Source organism: Pseudophryne corroboree, chromosome 2 (assembly GCF_028390025.1).
Source record: "Pseudophryne corroboree isolate aPseCor3 chromosome 2, aPseCor3.hap2, whole genome shotgun sequence".
Classification (NCBI taxonomy): domain Eukaryota; kingdom Metazoa; phylum Chordata; class Amphibia; order Anura; family Myobatrachidae; genus Pseudophryne; species Pseudophryne corroboree.
Genome location: NC_086445.1, coordinates 1,041,757,876 through 1,041,784,888, shown reverse-complemented (window position 1 = coordinate 1,041,784,888; position 27,013 = coordinate 1,041,757,876). Strand labels below are relative to the sequence as shown.

The 27,013-nt window shown below is 50.5% G+C and overlaps 1 protein-coding gene across 1 annotated transcript in view; it reads right to left on the bottom strand.

Moving 5' to 3' along the window:
• Positions 1–22,402: 22,402 nt before the first annotated feature.
• Positions 22,403–27,013, bottom strand: part of CASR (calcium sensing receptor) — a 352,739-nt gene continuing 348,128 nt past the window's right edge. The window contains exon 7 of the mRNA XM_063956826.1: positions 22,403–24,385. Within this exon, the coding sequence (XP_063812896.1) occupies positions 22,977–24,385 (1,409 nt within the window). The 3' untranslated portion in view covers positions 22,403–22,976. The remainder of the gene's footprint in view (positions 24,386–27,013) is intronic.

Sequence of the window (27,013 nt, the reverse complement as noted above, 5' to 3'; positions counted from 1 at the left end):
GGTGAGCTGGTGTACAGTATATAATACGGTGTACAGTATATAGGGTGTACAGTATATAGAGTATATAGGGTGTGTACAGTGAGGGTGTAGCCTGCACTGTGAGGTGAGCTGGTGTACAGTATATAATACGGTGTACAGTATATAGGGTGTACAGTATATAGAGTATATAGGGTGTGTACAGTGAGGGTGTAGCCTGCACTGTGAGGTAAGCCGTCGTACACAGTATATAATACAGTGTACAGTAGATAGGGTGTCTACAGTGAGGGTGTAGCCTGCACTGTGAGGTAAGCCGGTGTACAGTATATAATACGGTGTACAGTATATAGGGTGTGTACAGTGAGAATGTAGCCTGCATTGTGAGGTGAGCCGGTGTACAGTATATAATACGGTGTACAGTATATAGGGTGCACAGTATACAGAGTGTGTACAGTGAGGGTGTAGCCTGCACTGTGAGGTAAACCGGTGTACAGTATATAATACGGTCTACAGTATATTATAGGGTGTGTACAGTGAGGGTGTAGCCTGCACTGCGAGGTAAGCCGGTGTACACAGTATATAATAGTGTACAGTATATAGGGTGTCAACAGTGAGGGTGTAGCCTGCACTGTGATGTGAGCCAGTGTACAGTATATAATACGGTGTAACATATGTAGGGTGTACAGTATATAGGGTGTGTACAGTGAGGGTGTAGCCTACACTGTGAGGCAAACCGGTGTACAGTATATAATACGGCGTACAGTATGTAGGGTGTACAGTATATAGGGTGTGTACAGTGAGGGTGTAGCCTACACTGTGAGGCAAACCGGTGTACAGTATATAATACGGCGTACAGTATGTAGGGTGTAGAGTATATAGGGTGTGTACAGTGAGGGTGTAGCCTGCACTGTGAGGTAAACCGGTGTACAGTATATAATACGGCGTACAGTATGTAGGGTGTAGAGTATATAGGGTGTGTACAGTGAGGGTGTAGCCTGCACTGTGAGGTAAGCCGGTGTACACAGTATATAATACGGTGTACAGTATATAGGCTGTGTACAGTGAGGGTGTAGCCTGCACTGTGAGGTGAGCTGGTGTACAGTATATAATACGGTGTACAGTATGTAGGGTGTACAGTATATAGGGTGTGTACAGTGAGGGTGTAGCCTGCACTGTGAGGTAAGCCGGTGTACAGTATATAATACGGTGTCCAGTATATAGGGTGTGTACAGTGAGAGTGTAGCCTGCATTGTGAGGTAAACCGGTGTACAGTATATAATACGGTGTACAGTATATAGGGTGTACAGTATATAGGTGTGTACAGTGAGGGTTTAGCCTGCACTGAGGTAAGCCGGTGTACACAGTACATAATACAGTGTACAGTATATAGGGTGTCTACAGTGAGGGTGTAGCCTGCACTGTGAGGTAAGCTGGTGTACAGTATATAATACGGTGTACTGTATATAGGGTGTGTACAGTGAGGGTGTAGCCTGCACTGTGAGGTGAGCCGGTGTACAGTATATAATACTGTGTACAGTATATAGGGTGCACAGTATATATAGTGTGTACAGTGAGGGTGTAGCCTGCACTGTGAGGTAAACCGGTGTACAGTATATAATACGGTGTACAGTATGTAGGGTGTACAGTATATAGGGTGTGTACAGTGAGGGTGTAGCCTGCACTGTGAGGTAAGCCGGTGTACACAGTATATAATACAGTGTACAGTATATAGGGTGTCTACAGTGAGAGTGCGGTCAGCGGTTGACCGAAAGTAACCTCACCGCTGACTGCAAAGTTCCCACCATTGGATACAATGGAGCGCATAGGCGCTACATTGTATCTCTGCCGTGTGCTGCCTCACAGACACTACAGGAGCACACAGCCAATCAAGAGTGTGCCACGACGTGGCGCTCCCTGATTGGCAGAAGGGACCCTCTTTGACAGGAGTCAGGGGGGGCCCTGGCAGTCGGGGAAAGGGGTCCCATGTGTAAACATGGGGCCCCTTTCAGTGCGTGGTCGGGTGTCCGTTTTTTTTATTTTGCCAAGTACGTGAATTATACAAAGAACAGAAGGTACACTGGATTATGTGAGTATCATTTTTTTCACAGGTACCCCTAGGATTCTACATGGAGAAGAGGACCGAGCCTCGTGTGAACATAGGTAAGTATGTATGTTTGGAGGTGTGCATGTATGTAATAAACTTATACTGTCACGGTGTGTGTGTCCTGTTTTTTGTTGGGTATTTTTTTAGTACTAGTACTACAGGTACCAGCGGGCCCGGTTTTCCACCGCATGCTGGTACTTGTGGTTCTCCAAGTACCAGCTTGCGGGGGAGGCTTGCTGGGATTTGTAGTACTGCTACTAAAAACAATATTCTCATTTTTTACACAAGGCTATCAGCCCCCCATCCGCCGCCCTTGGATGGGGGGGACAGCCTCGGGCTTCACCCCTGGCCCTTGGGTGGCAGGGGGGCGGGACCCCTTGATTTAAGGGGCTCCCACTCCTCCAGGGTACCCCGGCCAGGGGTGACTAGTTGGGTATGTAATGCCAGGGCCGCCAGGACCACAATAAAAGTGTCCCCCGGCTGTGGCATTATGTACCTGGCTAGTGGAGCCCGGTGCTGGTTTAAAAAATACGGGGGACCCCTACGCTTTTTGTCCCCCGTATTTTTTGCACCAGGACCAGGCGCAGAGCCCGGTGCTGGTTGTTGAAATATGGGGGAACCCCTGTCATTTTTTCCCCCATATTTTTTCAACCAGGACCGGCTCAAAGAGCCCGTGGCTGGTTTTGCTTAGGAGGGGGGACCCCACGCATTTTTTTTTTCATACTTTTACACTATTTTTCATTTTTTTAAAGATGCACAATGAAACCCTGCACGGATCTCACAGATCCGGCCGAGTTTCATTGTGTTATGTCCGGCAGTGTTTTACTATTCACTCCCGTAAAACACTGCCAAAAAAAACGAATGACATCGACATCTGAAAACACGAAAATGTAAAATACGGCAGCTTAGTAAATGAGGCGTAAAACATTCAAAAAGTTGCACAATTACACATTCGATGTCATTCGTGATGAATCTCCCTCCAAATCGGCACAAATACGAATTTTAGTAAATATACCCCACTGCCGGGAAAGCATAGAACTCGTAAAAAAAAAAGCAGTTTTAAAATAGACCTGCTTTTTGGTGGCGTATTCAGATAGTCATGCACGGATCAGTGAGATCCGTGCATGCTTATCTGTGGAAAGGGGTCTGAAAGTGTAAAAATCAAAGAAAAAAAAAAAAGCGTGGGGTCCCCGCTCCTAAGTATAACCAGCCTCGGGCTCTTTGAGCTGGCCCTGGTTGTTTAAATACCGGGGAAAATTGACTGGGGTCCCCCGTATTTAGACAACCAGCACCGGGTTCTTGGGCCGGCCCTGGTTCCAAAAATACGGGGGACAAAAGACGTAGGGGTCCCCCGTATTTTTAAAACCAGCACCGGGCTCCACTAGCCAGAGAGATAATGCCACAGCCGGGGGACACTTTTTTACTGGTCCCTGCAGCCGTGGCATTACCCCCCCACCCCCCCAACTAGTCACCCCTGGCCGGGTTTCCCTGGAGGAGTGGGGACCCTTAAATCAAGGGGTCCCCCCCTCCAGGCACCCAAGGACCAGGGGTGAAGCCCGAGGCTGTCCCCCCCCATCTCTGGGCGATGGATGGGGGGCTGATAGCCTTTGTTTGTGTAAAGAAAGAATATTGTCTTTTGTTGTAGAACTACAAGTCCCAACAAGCCTCCCCCGCTTGCTGGTACTTGGAGAACCACAAGTACCAGCATGCGGGGTAATAATTTACCTAAAAACCTTTCCTTAATTCCCAGTGTCCTCTCACTCTCAGGACACGTGTAATACAGACAGTCCAGGTGTCCTCTCACTCTCAGGACATATGTAATACAGACAGTCCCGGTGTTTTCTCACTGTCAGGACATATGTAATACAGACAGTCCCGGTGTCCCCTCACTCTCAGTACATATGTAATACAGACAGTCCTGGTGTCCCCTCACTCTCAGTACATATGTAATACAGACAGTCCCGGTGTTTTCTCACTCTCAGGACATATGTAATACAGACAGTCCAGGTGTCTTCTCACTCTCAGGACATATGTAATACAGACAGTCCCGGTGTCTTCTCACTCTCAGGACACACATAATACAGACAGTCCCGGTATCTCCTCACTCTCAGGACACATGTTATACAGACAGTCCCGGTGTCCCCTAACTCTCAGGACACGTGTAATACAGACAGTCCCAGTGTCCTCTCACTCTCAGGACATATGTAATACATACAGTCCCGGTGTCTCCTCACTCTCAGGACACATGTTATACAGACAGTCCCGGTGTCCCCTCATTCTCAGAACATGTGTAATACAGACAGTCCCGGTGTCACCTCACTCTCAGGACACGTGTAATACAGACAGTCCAAGTGTCCCCTCACTCTCAGGACACGTGTAATACAGACAGTCCTGGTGTCCCCTTACTTTCAGGACACATGTAATACAGACAGTCCCGATGTCCCCTCACTCTCAGGACACGTGTAATACAGACATTCCCGGTGTCTTCTCACTCTCAGAACACGTGTAATACAGACAGTCCCAGTGTCCTCTCACTCTCAGGGCACATGTAATACAGACAGTCCCGGTGTCCCCTCACTCTCAGGACACGTGTAATACAGACAGTCCCGGTGTTCTCTCACTCTCAGGACACATGTAATACAGACAGTCCCGGTGTCTCCTCACTCTCAGGTCACGTGTAATACAGACAGTCCCGGTGTCCCCTCACTCTCAGGACACATGTACTATAGACAGTCCCGATGTCCCCTCACTCACAGGACACGTGTAATACAGACATTCCCGGTGTCTTCTCACTCTCAGGACACATGTAATACAGACAGTCCCGGTGTCCTCTCACTCTCAGGACACATGTAACACAGACAGTCCCGGTGTCTCCTCACTCTCAGGTCACGTGTAATACAGACAGTCCCGGTGTCCCCTCACTCTCAGGACACATGCAATACAGACAGTCCTGATGTCCCCTCACTCTCAGGACACGTGTAATACAGACATTCCTGGTGTCTTCTCACTCTCAGAACACGTGTAATACAGACAGTCCCAGTGTCCCCTCACTCTCAGGACACGTGTAATACAGACAGTCCCAGTGTCCCCTCACTCTCAGGACATATGTAATACAGACAGTCCCGGTGTTTTCTCACTCTCAGGACATATGTAATACAGACAGTCCCGGTGTCTTTTCACTCTCAGGACATATGTAATACAGACAGTCCCGGTGTCTTCTCACTCTCAGGACACACGTAATACAGACAGTCCCGGTGTCTCCTCACTCTCAGGACACATGTTATACAGACAGTCCCGGTGTCCCCTAACTCTCAGGACACGTGTAATACAGACAGTCCCAGTGTCCTCTCACTCTCAGGACATATGTAATACATACAGTCCCGGTGTCTCCTCACTCTCAGGACACATGTTATACAGACAGTCCCGGTGTCCCCTCACTCTCAGAACATGTGTAATACAGACAGTCCCGGTGTCACCTCACTCTCAGGACACGTGTAATACAGACAGTCCAAGTGTCCCCTCACTCTCAGGACACGTGTAATACAGACAGTCCTGGTGTCCCCTCACTTTCAGTACACATGTAATACAGACAGTCCCGATGTCCCCTCACTCTCAGGACACGTGTAATACAGACATTCTCGGTGTCTTCTCACTCTCAGAACACGTGTAATACAGACAGTCCCAGTGTCCTCTCACTCTCAGGGCACATGTAATACAGACAGTCCCGGTGTCCCCTCACTCTCAGGACACGTGTAATACAGACAGTCCTGGTGTTCTCTCACTCTCAGGACACATGTAATACAGACAGTCCCGGTGTCTCCTCACTCTCAGGACACATGTACTATAGACAGTCCCGATGTCTCCTCACTCACAGGACACGTGTAATACAGACATTCCCGGTGTCTTCTCACTCTCAGGACACATGTTATACAGACAGTCCCGGTGTCCTCTCACTCTCAGGACACATGTAACACAGACAGTCCTGGTGTCTCCTCACTCTCAGGTCACGTGTAATACAGACAGTCCCGGTGTCCCCTCACTCTCAGGACACGTGTAATACAGACATTCCCGGTGTCTTCTCACTCTCAGAACACGTGTAATACAGACAGTCCCAGTGTCCCCACACTCTCAGGACACGTGTAATACAGACAGTCCCAGTGTCCCCTCACTCTCAGGACACGTGTAATACAGACAGTCCCAGTGTCCCCTCACTCTCACGACATATGTAACACAGACAGTCCCGGCGTCCCCTCACTCTCAGGTCACGTGTAATACAGAGAGTCCTGGTGTCCCCTCACTCTCAGGACATGTGTAATACAGACAGTCCCGATGTCACCTCACTCTCAGGACACGTGTAATACAGACAGTCCAAGTGTCCCCTCACTCTCAGGACACGTGTAATACAGACAGTCCCAGTGTCCTCTCACTCTCAGGGCACATGTAATACAGACAGTCCCGGTGTCCCCTCACTCTCAGGACACGTGTAATACAGACAGTCCCGGTGTCACCTCACTCTCAGGACACGTGTAATACAGACAGTCCCAGTGTCCCCTCACTCTCAGAACACGTGTAATACAGACGGTCCCAGTGTCCTCTCACTCTCAGGGCACATGTAATACAGACAGTCCCGGTGTCCCCTCACTCTCAGGACACGTGTAATAAAGACAGTCCCGGTGTTCTTTCACTCTTAGGACACATGTAATACAGACAGTCCCGGTGTCTCCTCACTCTCAGGTCACGTGTAATACAGACAGTCCCGGTGTCCCCTCACTTTCAGGACACATGTACTATAGACAGTCCCGATGTCCCCTCACTCACAGGTCACGTGTAATACAGACATTCCCGGTGTCTTCTCACTCTCAGGACACATGTAATACAGACAGTCCCGGTGTCCTCTCACTCTCAGGACACATGTAATACAGACAGTCCCGGTGTCTCCTCACTCTTAGGTCACGTGTAATACAGACAGTCCCGGTGTCCCCTCACTCTCAGGACACATGCAATACAGACAGTCCTGATGTCCCATCACTCTCAGGACACGTGTAATACAGACAGTCCCAGTGTCTTCTCACTCTCAGAACACGTGTAATACAGACAGTCCCAGTGTCCCCTCACTCTCAGGACACGTGTAATACAGACAGTCCCAGTATCCCCTCACTCTCAGGACACATGTAATACAGACAGTCCCAGTGTCCCCTCACTCTCACAACATGTGTAACACAGACAGTCCCGGCGTCCCCTCACTCTCAGGTCACGTGTGATACAGAGAGTCCCGGTGTCCCCTCACTCTCAGGACACGTGTAATACAGACAGTCCCAGTGTCCCCTCACTCTCAGGACACGTGTTATACAGACAGTCCTGGTGTCCCCTCACTTTCAGGACACTTGTAACACAGACAGTCCCGATGTCCCCTCACTCTCAGGACACGTGTAATACAGACATTCCCGGTGTCTTCTCACTCTCAGAACACGTGTAATACAGACAGTCCCAGTGTCCCCTCACTCTTAGAACACGTGTAATACAGACAGTCCCAGTCTCCTCTCACTCTCAGGCCACATGTAATACAGACAGTCCCAGTGTCCCCTCACTCTCAGGACACGTGTAATACAGACAGTCCCAGTATCCCCTCACTCTCAGGACACATGTAATACAGACAGTCCCAGTGTCCCCTCACTCTCACAACATGTGTAACACAGACAGTCCCGGCGTCCCCTCACTCTCAGGTCACGTGTAATACAGAGAGTCCCGGTGTCCCCTCACTCTCAGGACATGTATAATACAGACAGTCCCGGTGTCACCTCACTCTCAGGACACGTGTAATACAGACAGTCCCAGTGTCCCCTCACTCTCAGGACACGTGTTATACAGACAGTCCTGGTGTCCCCTCACTTTCAGGACACATGTAACACAGACAGTCCCGATGTCCCCTCACTCTCAGGACACGTGTAATACAGACATTCCCGGTGTCTTCTCACTCTCAGAACACGTGTAATACAGACAGTCCCAGTGTCCCCTCACTCTTAGAACACGTGTAATACAGACAGTCCCAGTCTCCTCTCACTCTCAGGCCACATGTAATACAGACAGTCCCGGTGTCCCCTCACTCTCAGGACACGTGTAATACAGACAGTCCCGGTGTTCTCTCACTCTCAGGACACATGTTATACAGACAGTCCCGGTGTCTCCTCACTCTCAGGTCACGTGTAATACAGACAGTCCTGGTGTCCCCTCACTCTCAGGACACATGTACTACAGACAGTCCCGATGTCCGCTCACTCTCAGGACACGTGTAATACAGATATTCCCGGTGTCTTCTCACTCTCAGAACACGTGTAATACAGACAGTCCCAGTGTCCCCTTACTCTCAGAACACGTGTAATACAGACAGTCCCAGTCTCCTCTCACTCTCAGGCCACATGTAATACAGACAGTCCTGGTGTCCCCTCACTCTCAGGACACGTGTAATACAGACATTCCCGGTGTCTTCTCACTCTCAGAACACGTGTAATACAGACAGTCCCAGTGTCCCCTCACTCTCAGGACACGTGTAATACAGACAGTCCCAGTGTCCCCTCACTCTCAGGACACGTGTAATACAGACAGTCCCAGTGTCCCCTCACTCTCACGACATATGTAACACAGACAGTCCCGGCGTCCCCTCACTCTCAGGTCACGTGTAATACAGACAGTCCCGGTGTCACCTCACTCTCGGGACACGTGTAATACAGACAGTCCAAGTGTCCCCTTACTCTCAGGACAAGTGTAATACAGACAGTCCTGGTATCCCCTCACTTTCAGGACACATGTAATACAGACAGTCCCGATGTCCCCTCACTCTCAGGACACGTGTAATACAGACATTCCCGGTGTCTTCTCACTCTCAAAACACGTGTAATACAGACAGTCCCAGTGTCCCCTCACTCTCAGAACACGTGTAATACAGACAGTCCCGGTGTCTTCTCACTCTCAGGGCACATGTAATACAGACAGTCCCGGTGTCTCCTCACTCTCAGGTCACGTGTAATACAGACAGTCCCGGTGTCCCTTCACTCTCAGGACACATGCAATACAGACAGTCCTGATGTCCCCTCACTCTCAGGACACGTGTAATACAGACATTCCCGGTGTCTTCTCACTCTCAGAACACGTGTAATACAGACAGTCCCAGTGTCCCCTCACTCTCAGGACACGTGTAATACAGACAGTCCCAGTGTCCCCTCACTCTCACGACATGTGTAACACAGACAGTCCCGGCGTCCCCTCACTCTCAGGTCACGTGTAATACAGAGAGTCCCGGTGTCCCCTCACTCTCAGGACATGTGTAATACAGACAGTCCCGGTGTCACCTCACTCTCAGGACACGTGTAATACAGACAGTCCCAGTGTCCCCTCACTCTCAGGACACGTGTTATACAGACAGTCCTGGTATCCCCTCACTCTCAGGACACATGTAATACAGACAGTCCCGATGTCCCCTCACTCTCAGGACACGTGTAATACAGACATTCCCGGTGTCTTCTCACTCTCAGGACACAAGTAATACAGACAGTCCCGGTGTCCTCTCACTCTCAGGACACATGTAATACAGACAGTCCCGGTGTCTCCTCACTCTCAGGTCACGTGTAATACAGACAGTCCCTGTGTCCCCTCACTCCCAGGACACATGTAATACAGACAGTCCCGATGTCCCCTCACTCTCAGGACACGTGTAATACAGACATTCCCGGTGTCTTCTCACTCTCAGAACACGTGTAATACAGACAGTCCCAGTGTCCCCTCACTCTCAGGACACGTGTAATACAGACAGTCCCAGTGTCCCCTCACTCTCAGGACACGTGTAATACAGACAGTCCCAGTGTCCCCTCACTCTCACGACATGTGTAATACAGACAGTCCCGGCGTCCCCTCACTCTCAGGTCACGTGTAATACAGACAGTCCCGGTGTCCCCTCACTCTCAGGACACATGTAATACAGACAGTCCCGGTGTCTCCTCACTCTCAGGACACGTGTAATACAGACATTCCCAGTGTCTTCTCACTCTCAGAACACGTGTAATACAGACAGTCCCAGTGTCCCCTCACTCTCAGGACACGTGTAATACAGACAGTCCCAGTGTCCCCTCACTCTCAGGACACGTGTAATACAGACAGTCCCAGTGTCCCCTCACTCTCACGACATATGTAACACAGACAGTCCCGGCGTCCCCTCACTCTCAGGTCACGTGTAATACAGAGAGTCCCGGTGTCCCCTCACTCTCAGGACATGTGTAATACAGACAGTCCCGGTGTCACCTCACTCTTAGGACACGTGTAATACAGACAGTCCAAGTGTCCCCTCACTCTCAGGACACGTGTAATACAGACAGTCCCAGTGTCCTCTCACTCTCAGGGCACATGTAATACAGACAGTCCCGGTGTCCCCTCACTCTCAGGACACGTGTAATACAGACAGTCCCGGTGTCACCTCACTTTCAGGACACGTGTAATACAGACAGTCCCAGTGTCCCCTCACTCTCAGAACACGTGTAATACAGACAGTCCCAGTGTACTCTCACTCTCAGGGCACATGTAATACAGACAGTCCCGGTTTCCCCTTACTCTCAGGACACGTGTAATACAGACAGTCCCGGTGTTCTTTCACTCTTAGGACACGTGTAATACAGACAGTCCCGGTGTCTCCTCACTCTCAGGTCACGTGTAATACAGACAGTCCCGGTGTCCCCTCACTCTCAGGACACATGTACTATAGACAGTCCCGATGTCCCCTCACTCACAGGACACGTGTAATACAGACATTCCCGGTGTCTTCTCACTCTCAGGACACATGTAATACAGACAGTCCCGGTGTCCTCTCACTCTCAGGACACATGTAATACAGACAGTCCCGGTGTCTCCTCACTCTCAGGTCACGTGTAATACAGACAGTCCCGGTGTCCCCTCACTCTCAGGACACATGCAATACAGACAGTCCTGATGTCCCCTCACTCTCAGGACACGTGTAATACAGACATTCCTGGTGTCTTCTCACTCTCAGAACGCGTGTAATACAGACAGTCCCAGTGTCCCCTCACTCTCAGGACACGTGTAATACAGACAGTCCCAGTGTCCCCTCACTCTCAGGACATATGTAATACAGACAGTCCCAGTGTTTTCTCACTCTCTGGACATATGTAATACAGACAGTCTCGGTGTCTTTTCACTCTCAGGACATATGTAATACAGACAGTCCCGGTGTCTTCTCACTCTCAGGACACACGTAATACAGACAGTCCCGGTGTCTCCTCACTCTCAGGACACATGTTATACAGACAGTCCCGGTGTCCCCTAACTCTCAGGACACGTGTAATACAGACAGTCCCAGTGTCCTCTCACTCTCAGGACATATGTAATACATACAGTCCCGGTGTCTCCTCACTCTCAGGACACATGATATACAGACAGTCCCGGTGTCCCCTCACTCTCAGACATGTGTAATACAGACAGTCCCGGTGTCACCTCACTCACAGGACACGTGTAATACAGACAGTCCAAGTGTCTCCTCACTCTCAGGTCACGTGTAATACAGACATTCCCGGTGTCCACTCACTCTCTGAACACGTGTAATACAGACAGTCCCGGTGTCCTCTCACTCTCAGGACACGTGTAATACAGACCGTCCCGGTGTCCCCTCACTCTCAGGACACGTGTAATAGAGACAGTCCCAGTGTCCCCTCACTCTCACGACATGTGTAACACAGACAGTCCCGGCGTCCCCTCACTCTCAGGTCACGTGTAATACAGAGAGTTCCGGTGTCCCCTCACTCTCAGGACATGTGTAATACAGACAGTCCCGGTGTCACCTCACTCTCAGGACACGTGTAATACAGACAGTCCCAGTGTACTCTCACTCTCAGGGCACATGTAATACAGACAGTCCCGGTTTCCCCTTACTCTCAGGACACGTGTAATACAGACAGTCCCGGTGTTCTTTCACTCTTAGGACACGTGTAATACAGACAGTCCCGGTGTCTCCTCACTCTCAGGTCCCGTGTAATACAGACAGTCCCGGTGTCCCCTCACTCTCAGGACACATGTACTATAGACAGTCCCGATGTCCCCTCACTCACAGGACACGTGTAATACAGACATTCCCGGTGTCTTCTCACTCTCAGGACACATGTAATACAGACAGTCCCGATGTCCTCTCACTCTCAGGACACATGTAATACAGACAGTCCCGGTGTCTCCTCACTCTCAGGTCACGTGTAATACAGACAGTCCCGGTGTCCCCTCACTCTCAGGACACATGCAATACAGACAGTCCTGATGTCCCCTCACTCTCAGGACACGTGTAATACAGACATTCCTGGTGTCTTCTCACTCTCAGAACACGTGTAATACAGACAGTCCCAGTGTCCCCTCACTCTCAGGACACGTGTAATACAGACAGTCCCAGTGTCCCCTCACTCTCAGGACATATGTAATACAGACAGTCCCGGTGTTTTCTCACTCTCTGGACATATGTAATACAGACAGTCTCGGTGTCTTTTCACTCTCAGGACATATGTAATACAGACAGTCCCGGTGTCTTCTCACTCTCAGGACACACGTAATACAGACAGTCCCGGTGTCTCCTCACTCTCAGGACACATGTTATACAGACAGTCCCGGTGTCCCCTAACTCTCAGGACACGTGTAATACAGACAGTCCCAGTGTCCTCTCACTCTCAGGACATATGTAATACATACAGTCCCGGTGTCTCCTCACTCTCAGGACACATGATATACAGACAGTCCCGGTGTCCCCTCACTCTCAGAACATGTGTAATACAGACAGTCCCGGTGTCACCTCACTCACAGGACACGTGTAATACAGACAGTCCAAGTGTCTCCTCACTCTCAGGTCACGTGTAATACAGACATTCCCGGTGTCCACTCACTCTCTGAACACGTGTAATACAGACAGTCCCGGTGTCCTCTCACTCTCAGGACACGTGTAATACAGACCGTCCCGGTGTCCCCTCACTCTCAGGACACGTGTAATAGAGACAGTCCCAGTGTCCCCTCACTCTCACGACATGTGTAACACAGACAGTCCCGGCGTCCCCTCACTCTCAGGTCACGTGTAATACAGAGAGTTCCGGTGTCCCCTCACTCTCAGGACATGTGTAATACAGACAGTCCCGGTGTCACCTCACTCTCAGGACACGTGTAATACAGACAGTCCCAGTGTACTCTCACTCTCAGGGCACATGTAATACAGACAGTCCCGGTTTCCCCTTACTCTCAGGACACGTGTAATACAGACAGTCCCGGTGTTCTTTCACTCTTAGGACACGTGTAATACAGACAGTCCCGGTGTCTCCTCACTCTCAGGTCACGTGTAATACAGACAGTCCCGGTGTCCCCTCACTCTCAGGACACATGTACTATAGACAGTCCCGATGTCCCCTCACTCACAGGACACGTGTAATACAGACATTCCCGGTGTCTTCTCACTCTCAGGACACATGTAATACAGACAGTCCCGGTGTCCTCTCACTCTCAGGACACATGTAATACAGACAGTCCCGGTGTCTCCTCACTCTCAGGTCACGTGTAATACAGACAGTCCCGGTGTCCCCTCACTCTCAGGACACATGCAATACAGACAGTCCTGATGTCCCCTCACTCTCAGGACACGTGTAATACAGACATTCCTGGTGTCTTCTCACTCTCAGAACACGTGTAATACAGACAGTCCCAGTGTCCCCTCACTCTCAGGACACGTGTAATACAGACAGTCCCAGTGTCCCCTCACTCTCAGGACATATGTAATACAGACAGTCCCGGTGTTTTCTCACTCTCTGGACATATGTAATACAGACAGTCTCGGTGTCTTTTCACTCTCAGGACATATGTAATACAGACAGTCCCGGTGTCTTCTCACTCTCAGGACACACGTAATACAGACAGTTCCGGTGTCTCCTCACTCTCAGGACACATGTTATACATACAGTCCAAGTGTCCCCTAACTCTCAGGACACGTGTAATACAGACAGTCCCAGTGTCCTCTCACTCTCAGGACATATGTAATACATACAGTCCCGGTGTCTCCTCACTCTCAGGACACATGTTATACAGACAGTCCCGGTGTCCCCTCACTCTCAGAACATGTGTAATACAGACAGTCCCGGTGTCACCTCACTCACAGGACACGTGTAATACAGACAGTCCAAGTGTCTCCTCACTCTCAGGTCACGTGTAATACAGACATTCCCGGTGTCCACTCACTCTCTGAACACGTGTAATACAGACAGTCCCGGTGTCCTCTCACTCTCAGGACACGTGTAATACAGACCGTCCCGGTGTCCCCTCACTCTCAGGACACGTGTAATAGAGACAGTCCCAGTGTCCCCTCACTCTCACGACATGTGTAACACAGACAGTCCCGGCGTCCCCTCACTCTCAGGTCACGTGTAATACAGAGAGTTCCGGTGTCCCCTCACTCTCAGGACATGTGTAATACAGACAGTCCCGGTGTCACCTCACTCTCAGGACACGTGTAATACAGACAGTCCAAGTGTCCCCTCACTCTCAGGACACGTGTAATACAGACAGTCCTGGTGTCCCCTCACTCTCAGGACACGTGTAATACAGACATTCCCGGTGTCTTCTCACTCTCAAAACACGTGTAATACAGACAGTCCCAGTGTCCCCTCACTCTCGGAACACGTGTAATACAGACAGTCCCAGTGTCCTCTCACTCTCAGGGCACATGTAATACAGACAGTCCCGGTGTCCCCTCACTCTCAGGACACGTGTAACACAGACAGTCCCGGTGTTCTCTCACTCTCAGGACACATGTAATACATACAGTCCCGGTGTCTCCTCACTCTCAGGTCACGTGTAATACAGACAGTCCCGGTGTCCCCTCACTCTCAGGACACATGTACTATAGACAGTCCCGATGTCCCCTTACTCACAGGACACGTGTAATACAGACAGCCCCGGTGTTCTCTCACTCTCAGGACACATGTAATACAGACAGTCCCGGTGTCTCCTCACTCTCAGGTCACGTGTAATACAGACAGTCCCGGTGTCCCCTCACTCTCAGGACACATGCAATACAGACATTCCCGGTGTCTTCTCACTTTTAGAACACGTGTAATACAGACAGTCCCAGTGTCCCCTCACTCTCAGGACACGTGTAATACAGACAGTCCCGGTGTCTTCTCACTCTCAGAACACGTGTAATACAGACAGTCCCAGTGTCCCCTCACTCTCAGGACACGTGTAATACAGACAGTCCCAGTGTCCCCTCACTCTCAAGACACGTGTAATACAGACAGTCCCGGTGTCCTCTCACTCTCAGCACACATGTAATACAGACAGTCCCGGTGTCCTCTCACTCTGAGGACACATGTAATACAGACAGTCCCGGTGTCTCCTCACTCTCAGGACACGTGTAATACAGACAGCCCGGTGTCTCCTCACTCTCAAGACTTGTGTAATATGGAGAGTCCCGGTGTCCTCTCACTCTTGGGACATATGTTATACAGACAGTCCCGGCGTCCTCTCACTCTCAGGACACGTGTAATACAGACAGTCCCAGTGTCCCCTCACTCTCAGGACACATGTAATACAGACAGTCCCAGTGTCCCCTCACTCTCAGGACACGTGTAATACAAACAGTCCCGGTATCCTCTCACTCTCAGGAAATGTGTAATACAGACAGTCCCGGCGTCCCCTCACTCTCAGGCCACGTGTAATACAGACAGTCCCCGTGTCCCCTCACTCTCAGGACACATGTTATACAGACAGTCCCGGGGTCCTCTCACTCTAAGGACACGTGTAATACAGACAGTCCCAGTGTCCCCTCACTCTCAGGACACGTGTAATACAGACAGTCCCAGTGTCCACTCACTCTCACGACATGTGTAATACAGACAGTCCCGGTGTCCCCTCACTCTCAGGGCACATGTAATACAGACAGTTCCGGTGTTTCCTCACTCTCAGGTCACGTGTAATACAGACAGTCCCGGTGTCCCCTTACTCTCAGGATACGTGTAATACAGACAGTCCCGGGGTCCTCTCACTCTAAGGACACATGTAATACAGACAGTCCTGGGGTCCTCTCACTCTCAGGACACGTGTTATACAGACAGTCCTGGGGTCCTCTCACTCTAAGGACACGTGTAATATAGACAGTCCCGGTGTTCCCTCATTCTCAGGACACATGCAATATAGACATTCCCGGTGTCCCCTCACTCTCAGGACACATGTGATACAGACAGTCCTGGTGTCTCCTCACTCTCAGGACACGTGTAATACAGACAGTCCCGGTGTCCTCTCACTCTCAGCACACGTGTAAAACAGATAGTCCCGATGTCCCCTCACTCTCAGGACACGTGTAACACAGACATTCCCGGTGTCTTCTCACTCTCAGAACATGTGTAATACAGACAGTCCCAGTGTCTCCTCACTCTCAGGTCACGTGTAATACAGACATTCCCGGTGTCTACTCACTCTCTGAACACGTGTAATACAGTCAGTCCCGGTGTCCTCTCACTCTCAGGACACGTGTAATACAGACAGTCCCGGTGTCCCCTCACTCTCAGGACACGTGTAATAGAGACAGTCCCAGTGTCCCCTCACTCTCACGACATGTGTAACACAGACAGTCCCGGCGTCTCCTCACTCTCAGGTCACGTGTAATACAGAGAGTTCCGGTGTCCCCTCACTCTCAGGACACGTGTAATACAGACATTCCCGGTGTCTTCACTCTTCCCACTCTCAAAACACGTGTAATACAGACAGTCCCAGTGTCCTCTCACTCTCAGGGCACATGTAATACAGACAGTCCCGGTGTCCCCTCACTCTCAGGACACGTGTAACACAGACAGTCCCGGTGTTCTCTCACTCTCAGGACACATGTAATACATACAGTCCTGGTGTCTCCTCACTCTCAGGTCACGTGTAATACAGACAGTCCCGGTGTCCCCTCACTCTCAGGACACATGTACTATAGACAGTCCCGATGTCCCCTTACTCACAGGACACGTGTAATACAGACAGCCCCGGTGTTCTCTCACTCTCAGGACACATGTAATACAGACAGTCCCGGTGTCTCCTCACTCTCAGGTCACGTGTAATACAGACAGTCCCGGTGTCCCCTTACTCTCAGGACACATGCAATACAGACATTCCCGGTGTCTTCTCACTTTTAGAACACGTGTAATACAGACAGTCCCAGTGTCCCCTCACTCTCAGGACACGTGTAATACAGACAGTCCCGGTGTCTTCTCACTCTCAGAACACGTGTAATACAGACAGTCCCAGTGTCCCCTCACTCTCAGGACACGTGTAATACAGACAGTCCCAGTGTCCCCTCACTCTCAAGACACGTGTAATACAGACAGTCCCAGTGTCCCCCACTCTCACGACATGTGTAACACAGGCAGTCCCGGCGTCCCCTCACTCTCAGGTCACGTGTAATACAGAGAGTCCCGGTGTCCCCTCACTCTCAGGACATGTGTAATACAGACAGTCCCGGTGTCACCTCACTCTCAGGACACGTGTAATACAGACAGTCCCAGTGTCCCCTCACTCTCAGGACACGTGTAATACATACAGTCCTGGTGTCCCCTCACTTTCTGGACACATGTAATACAGACAGTCCCGATGTCCCCTCACTCTCAGGACACGTGTAATACAGACATTCCCGGTGTCTTCTCACTCTCAGAACACGTGTAATACAGACAGTCCCAGTGTCCCCTCACTCTCAGAACACGTGTAATACAGACAGTCCCAGTGTCCTCTCACTATCAGGGCAAACATAATACAGACAGTCCTGGTGTCCCCTCACTCTCAGGACACGTGTAATACAGACAGTCCCGGTGTCGCCTCACTCTCAGGACACATATAATACAGACAGTCCCGGTGTCCCCTCACTCTCAGGACACGTGTAATACAGACAGTCCCAGTGTCCCCTCACTCTCAGGACACGTGTAATACAGACAGTCCCGGTGTCCCCTCACTCTCAGGACACATGTAATACAGACAGTCCCGGTGTCCCCTCACTCTCAGGACACATGTAATGCAGACAGTCCCGGTGTCCCCTCACTCTCAGGACACGTGTAATGCAGACAGACCCGGTGTCCTCTCACTCTCAGGACACGTGTAATACAGACAGTCCCTGTGTCCCCTCACTCTCAGGACACGTGTAATACAGACAGCCCGGTGTCTCCTCACTCGCAGGACACATGTAATACAGACAGTTCCGGTGTCCTCTCACTCTCAGGACACATGTAATACAGACAGTCCCGGTGTCCTCTCACTCTCAGCAGACATGTAATACAGACAGTCCCGGTGTCCTCTCACTCTGAGGACACATGTAATACAGACAGTCCCGGTGTCTCCTCACTCTCAGGACACGTGTAATACAGACAGCCCGGTGTCTCCTCACTCTCAAGACACGTGTAATATGGAGAGTCCCGTTGTCCTCTCACTCTCGGGACATATGTTATACAGACAGTCCCGGCGTCCTCTCACTCTCAGGACACGTGTAATACAGACAGTCCCAGTGTCCCCTCACTCTCAGGACACATGTAATACAGACAGTGCCAGTGTCCCCTCACTCTCAGGACACGTGTAATACAAACAGTCCCGGTATCCTCTCACTCTCAGGACATGTGTAATACAGACAGTCCCGGTGTCCCCTCACTCTCAGGACACACGTAATACAGACAGACCTGTTGTCCTCTCACTCTCAGGACACGTGTAATACAGACAGTCCCGGTGTCCCCTCACTCTCAGGACATATGTAATACAGACAGTCCCAGTGTCCTCTCACCCTCAGGACACGTGTAATACAGACAGTCCCGGTGTCCCCTCACTCTCAGGACACATGTAATACAGACAGTCCCGGTGTCCTCTCACTCTCAGGACACGTGTAATACAGACAGCCCGGTGTCTCCTCACTCTCAGGACACGTGTAATATAGAGTCCCGGTGTCCTCTCACTCTCAGGACACATGTACTACATACAGTTCCGGCGTCCTCTCACTCTCAGGACACGTGTAATACAGACAGTCCCAGTGTCCCCTCACTCTCAGGACACGTGTAATACAGACAGTCCCGGTATCCTCTCACTCTCAGGACATGTGTGATACAGACAGTCCCGGTGTCCCCTCACTCTCAGGACACGTGTAATACAGACAGTCCAGGTATCCTCTCACTCTCAGGACACGTGTAATACAGACAGTCCCAGTGTCCCCTCACTCTCAGGACATATGTAATACAGACAGTCCCAGTGTCCTCTCACCCTCAGGACATGTGTAATACAGACAGTCCCGGTGTCCCCTCACTTTCAGGACACATGTAATACAGACAGTCCCGGTGTCCCCTCTCTCTCAGGACACGTGTTATACAGACAGTCCCGGTGTCCCCTCACTCTCAGGACACGTGTTATACAGACAGTCCTGGTGTCCCCTCTCTCTGAGGACACGTGTTATACAGACAGTCCGAGTGTCCACTCACCCTCAGGACACGTGTTATACAGACAGTCCAGGTATCCTCTCACTCTCAGGACACGTGTAATACAGACAGTCCTGGTGTCCCCTACCCTCAGGACACGTGTAATACAGACAGTCCCGGTATCCCCTCACTCTCAGGACACATGTATTACAGACAGTCCCGGTATCCCCTCACTCTCAGGACACATGTAATACAGACAATCCCGGTGTCCCCTCACTCTCAGGACACATGTAATACAGACAGTCCCGGGGTCCCCTCACTCTCAGGACACATGTAATACAGACAGTCCCGGTGTTCCCTCACTCTGAGGACACATGTAATACAGACAGTCCCGATGTCCCCTCACTCTCAGGACACGTGTAACACAGACAGTCCCGGTGTTCCCTCACTCTCAGGACACATGTAATACAGACAGTCCCGGTGTCCCCTCACTCTCAGGACACGTGTAACACAGACAGTCCCGGTGTTCCCTCACTCTCAGGACACATGTAATACAGACAGTCCCGATGTCCACTCACTCTCAGGACACGTGTAACACAGACAGTCCCGGTGTTCCCTCACTCTCAGGACACATGTAATACAGACAGTCCCGGTGTCACCTCACTCTCAGGACACGTGTAACACAGACAGTCCCGGTGTTCCCTCACTCTCAGGACACGTGTAACTTAGACAGTCCCGGTGTTCCCTCACTCGCAGGACACGTGTAATACAGACAGTCCCGGTGTCCCCTCACTCTCATGACACGTGTAACACAGACAGTCCCGGTGTCCCCTCACTCTCAGGACACGTGTAACACAGACAGTCCCGGTGTTCCCTCACTCTCAGGACACATGTAATACAGACAGTCCCGGTGTCCCCTCACTCTCAGGACACGTGTAATACAGACAGTCCCAGTGTCCCCTCACTCTCAGGACACGTGTAACACAGACAGTCCCGGTGTCCCCTCACTCTCAGGACACGTGTAACACAGACAGTCCCGGTGTTCCCTCACTCTCAGGACACATGTAATACAGACAGTCCCGGTGTCACCTCACTCTCAGGACACGTGTAACACAGACAGTCCCGGTGTTCCCTCACTCTCAGGACACGTGTAACTTAGACAGTCCCGGTGTTCCCTCACTCGCAGGACACGTGTAATACAGACAGTCCCGGTGTCCCCTCACTCTCAGGACACGTGTAACACAGACAGTCCCGGTGTCCCCTCACTCTCAGGACACGTGTAACACAGACAGTCCCGTGTTCCCTCACTCTCAGGACACATGTAATACAGACAGTCCCGGTGTCCCCTCACTCTCAGGACACGTGTAATACAGACAGTCCCAGTGTCCCCTCACTCTCAGGACACGTGTAACACAGACAGTCCCGGTGTCCCCTCACTCTCAGGACACGTGTAACACAGACAGTCCCGGTGTTCCCTCACTCTCAGGACACATGTAATACAGACAGTCCCGGTGTCCCCTCACTCTCAGGACACGTGTAACACAGACAGTCCCGTGTTCCCTCACTCTCAGGACACATGTAATACAGACAGTCCCGGTGTCCCCTCACTCTCAGGACACGTGTAATACAGACAGTCCCAGTGTCCCCTCACTCTCAGGACACGTGTAACACAGACAGTCCCGGTGTTCCCTCACTCTCAGCACACATGTAGTGACGGCATTAGGGCATTGGATCGCTATTGCGATTGCGAATTTCTGAGAACTGCTTCTGCTGAAAAAACGCATGTGAAGAGCCGCCTAGAGAGGTATAAGACACCCACCGATGCATTTGCAATATTGCGATGCATATGCAGAAATCGATTATCATCGACAATTCCAGTTGACCCATGCATATGCAGGATACACGCAGCTGCTATTGCAGCAGCACCATGTTTTTAATCGCAGCTGCCATTAGACGGACGCCCATGATACACCCGCATTTTCCCAACCTCTCCCCACAAGCGCAATGTAACCCCCCACAAACTATCTCTTCCTGGCAGTCGCTATGTGATCGCACTTTGCTGGGCCTGTGATCGCATTGCGAATGCATTTTGCCCTTTTCGCACATGCAGTGCAGTCGCAGCGCATGCGCAGTTATACGATAAGCGCCTGATTAGCGAATTTGCAATTTTGCAACTGAAGCTGATTAAGGCCCTCAGATAGGAGTGATATTCTTGCAGGATGATGTACATATAGGCCCTCATTCCGAGTTGTTCGCTCGCAAGCGGATTTTAGCAGATTTGCTCATGCTAAGCCGCCGCCTACTGGGAGTGAATCTTAGCATCTTAAAATTGCGAACGATGTATTTGCAATATTGCGATTACACACCTCGTAGCAGTTTCTGAGTAGCTTCAGACTTACTCGGCATCTGCGATCAGTTCAGTGCTTGTCGTTCCTGGTTTGACGTCACAAACACACCCAGCGTTCGCCCAGACACTCCTCCGTTTCTACAGCCACTCCTGCGTTTTTTCCGGAAACGGTAGCGTTTTTTCCCACACGCCCATAAAACGGCCTGTTTCCGCCCAGTAACACCCATTTCCTGTCAATCACATTACGATCGCCAGAACGATGAAAATGCCGTGAGTAAAATTCCTAAGTGCATAGCAAATTTACTTGGCGCAGTCGCAGTGCGGACATTGCGCATGCGCATTAAGCGGAAAATCGCTGCGATGCGAAGATTTTTACCGAGCGAACAACTCGGAATGAGGGCCATAAAGTAGCAGAGCCCCCGCGTGATTAGTATATTCTTAGCCGGTATTTTATCTGTAGTAAAACCTTTCTGCCATTCACTTTTGGCAAGATGACGAATTTCCCTAGAAAAAAGTGTTTATGACATTGTGTTCTACACGTACATTTTATTTATAATTTTCCAATATCATCAGTGCAGACAGACCAGCATCGCCCAGTGGCGGAACACCTACTCCTTCTCCGCACTTCACAGCACAGGAATTGTATATAACGTAGCAGTAATTCACAGGTCTAAACATACAGACACACACACACGCACACATACACAACACACACGCACACATACATACATATTCAACATTTATCACAGGGCAATATTTCACCTATAATGGATCCATTGCTTAAACAGGTTTTCTGGATATATTTGACATTGAACAGGAAATCTCTGGAGCAGGGAGTACAGTATGTGTGGGTTTAACCAAAACAAACGACAATGTATGTAATACTAAATGTTCCCTCATTCATTTAACATTAATACACAAGGCGGAGAGAGAAATCTCCAATAATGTTGGTGCATGTCCCTTCGAAGGATCCACCAATCCTTTCAAGAACTGTCCTTCGTATTCCAGAAGAAGGAAGTCTTTGTTCCTGTCTGACCATACTCAGGTCTCACACAATATACTGTGGTATATTAATTTCACCGACGATGCAAACAATGAAGACCTAACAGCGTTATTAAGACTTAATCATGTTATCTGTGATAACTCCATCAATGTCGTTCTTCAGAGTCTCCATCTGAGTTGAAGGAACTTCGATACTTTGGTTATCTGGGATGACTTGACTGACATACTCCTGCGACTGTGACTCATCAATGTTGGAGGCTGTTCTGAAGCTTGACTCGCTACCTCCATCACTGTTTTGGTGTCGGAGCAAAGCCCTGTGCCTCATCAAACTGTCGTCACTGTTCTTTCCCTCCAGCAAGTTCTTGGATTTCGTGCCTTTGTTGGACACCGAATTCTTTGAGGGTTCCTCAAAGCTCAGAGACATGGTGACTGTGCCACTGCCAAAGCTCACCTTCTGTTTGCAGGCTCTGGCTCGATCTGCTACAGAGAAGTGTTCATCATGGTTGCTCTTGCTGCTGATTGAAGATGATGGAGTGGAACCCGTTGACCCGCCCAAGCTATTGGACCTTTTGTGGGAAACATTGCTACGTCTCAGAGTGGCCCTAGCTGCAACCTTAAATGCGTGAGCTACGGTGCTGCAGCGGACCTCTTCTATGGTGTTCCTGGATGGTTTGAATAAGATGATGTAGACCTTGTTGAAAAAGATGCAAGCCAGCAAGCCAAAACTGGAGGCTAAGATAGCAATGACCTCAACGGCCGACACGTACTTTCCGTAGGTGCTCACATAAGCCGGAATGAAGGATATCCAAACAATGAAGAATATGAGCATGCTGAAAGTGATAAATTTGGCTTCATTGAAATTTTCGGGCAGTTTCCGGGCCTTGAAAGCAAAGAAGAAGCAGACGGCTGCCAGCAGACATGTGTAGCCAATAAGGAACCCCAGAGCCATCAATGATCCCTCATTACATATAACAAAAATGATCTCATCTTCGTGATTTTTAGCACTCTTGGGGGGTGCTGTGTAAAGCCAAATTATACAGGTCACAATCTGCACAAAGGTGCACAGGAACACAAGGAGAAACTGCAGGTTCACCCCCCACCACTTTCTGTGGAAGCTGGTGGGGATCTTGGCTTCAAACACAAGAAGAATGCGATTGGTCTTCACCAAAATGCAGGAAATACACAGCACGAAGCTGATGCCAAAAGCCGGCTGCCGCAACCGGCATGTCCAGTCTTCGGGTTCTCCAATGAAAAACAAGGAACTAGTGAAGCAACACAACAGGGAGAAGAGGAGTAGATACGAGAGCTCCCGATTGGTTGCCTTGACAATGGGCGTGTTGCGGAATTTTATGAAAACGCTTAGCACAAAGGAGGTAAGGCATATTCCCAAGATGGCAAACATTGTGAGGGCTATCCCGAAGGGTTCTGTCCAGGAGAGGAACTCAATCTCTTTGGCGATGCAGGATGTGTGGTTCTCGTTGGACCAGTAATCCGTCGCACATTTCTCGCAGGCACTTGCATCTGTGGAAGAAATAATGAAAGGAGATTGGTTACTATTTGTAGCTTTATTGATCACACAACTTCCTGTCTGTGTACATTTTACTTTCAGCGACTCCACTGTCTGCAGAGAAGCATTGCAAGAAATATAGCAGTGTCAAAAAGAAAATGGTAAAAATCTCAAGGTTAGACTTAGTAGCTCTTACTGTTTAATATTTTGTGCTTTAGGCATACCTCCAAACATCAAGGATCCATAAGTAGGGACTCATTGCCAAGCCCGCCTAAAAAGGGGGCATGTACTATGTAAAAGAGGGCGTGGCTTCACAGGAATGCCACAACCACAAGCCACGCGCCCGTTTTTGTGACTGTGGAGGCATGCCCCCGTTCCTCTGTCTCTGGAGAACAGATGCTGCGCACAGCATCTATACACTGCTGCTCTGCTAAGTAAATTAGAGTGACAGGAGCCTCCCAACTGCCCCCCCCTTCCCCACACTGCAGGACACTGTGGCCCGTGAGTGGGACAGTCCCAAAAAAAGGGACTGTCCCGCAAAAACCGGGACGGTTGGGAGGTATGCTTTACGGCCTTATTCAGGTTTGATAGTTAACCAAAAAAGCACCCTGATGGGCCAAACCATGTGCACTGCAAGTGGGGCAGATGTAACATGTGCAGCATACCTCCCAACTTTGTTCGCCTTCTAAGAGGGACACACGCGAAGCCGCGTGCGCTCCCGAAAAAAGGCGTGGCCTATGGGAAAGGGGGCGTGACTTCACGGGAGGACACACGATCGCGAGCCACGCTCCCGATTTCGTCACTGAGGGGCATGCCCAGCGCTCGGTGAGCCGCTGGCATGCCCTCTCTCCCTGTCTGCCCTATCTCCTGCACAGCGTCTATTCACCGCCAGTGAGTGCAGGAGACTCCTAACATTCCCCCCCCCCCACCACGGGACACTGCGGCCCGCGTGTGGGACAGCGGGACAGTCCCCAAAAAATTTAGATTTTACTTACCGGTAAATCTATTTCTCGTAGTCCGTAGAGGATGCTGGGACTCCGTAAGGACCATGGGGAATAGACGGGCTCCGCAGGAGATAGGGCACTTTAAGAAAGCTTTGGATTCTGGGTGTGCACTGGCTCCTCCCTCTATGCCCCTCCTCCAGACCTCAGTTAGGGAAACTGTGCCCAGAGGAGATGGACAGTACGAGGAAGGATTTTTGTAAATCTAAGGGCGAGATTCATACCAGCCACACCAATCACACTGTATAACTTAAGATACACTTACCCAGTTAATAGTATGAACAACAACATAGCCACGGTATCACCGAAAACTATAACATAACCCTTATGTAAGCAATAACTATATACAAGTCATGCAGAAGAAGTTCGCACTTGGGACGGGCGCCCAGCATCCTCTACGGACTACGAGAAATAGATTTACCGGTAAGTAAAATCTTATTTTCTCTGATGTCCTAGTGGATGCTGGGAACTCCGTAAGGACTATGGGGAATAGACGGCTCCGCAGGAGACTGGGCACATCTAAAGAAAGATTTAGGACTATCTGGTGTGCACTGGCTCCTCCCCCCTATGACCCTCCTCCAAGCCTCAGTTAGATTTCTGTGCCCGGCTGAGCTGGATGCACACTAGGGGCTCTCCTGAGCTCCTAGGAAGAAAGTATATGTTAGGTTTTTTATTTTCAGTGAGACCTGCTGGCAACAGGCTCACTGCACCGAGGGACTAAGGGGAGAAGAAGCGAACCTACCTAAGTGGTGGTAGCTTGGGCTTCTTAGGCTACTGGACACCATTAGCTCCAGAGGGATCGAACACAGGACCCGACCTCGTCGTCCGTTCCCGGAGCCGCGCCGCCGTCCCCCTTACAGAGCCAGAAGCAAGAAGGTGGTCCGGAAAATCGGCGGCTGAAGACTTCTGTCTTCTCCAAGGTAGCGCACAGCACTGCAGCTGTGCGCCATTGCTCCTCATGCACACCACACACTGCGGTCACTGATGGGTGCAGGGCGCTAGGGGGGGGGGGGGGCGCCCTGAGCAGCAATATTAACACCTTGGCTGGCGAACTGACACCATATATAGCCCCAGGGGCTATATAGGTGTTTATTAACCCCTGCCAGAACTTTTACAATAGCGGGAGAAAGTCTGCCGAAAAAGGGGCGGAGCCATCTCCCTCAGCACACTGGCGCCATTTTCCCTCACAGCCCCGCTGGAGGGATCGCTCCCTGGCTCTCCCCTGCAGTCCTGCACTACAGAAAAGGGTTAAAAAGAGAGGGGGGGGGCACAAATTAGGCGCAGTATAAATATATTATGCAGCTATAAGGGAAAAACACTCTGTATAGTGATATCCCTGTGGTATATAGCGCTCTGGTGTGTGCTGGCATACTCTCCCTCTGTCTCCCCAAAGGGCTTTGTGGGGTCCTGTCCTCTGTCAGAGCATTCCCTGTGTGTGTGCTGTGTGTCGGTACTGCTGTGTCGACATGTACGATGAGGATAATGATGTGGAGGCGGAGCAAATGCCTGTGAATGGGATGTCACCCCCTTGCGGGGTCGACACCGGTGTGGATGGACTTAAGGAAGGAATTACGTGACAGTGTCAACTCCTTTCATAAAAGGTTTGACGACATAGGACAGCCGGCTGCTCAGCTTGTGCCT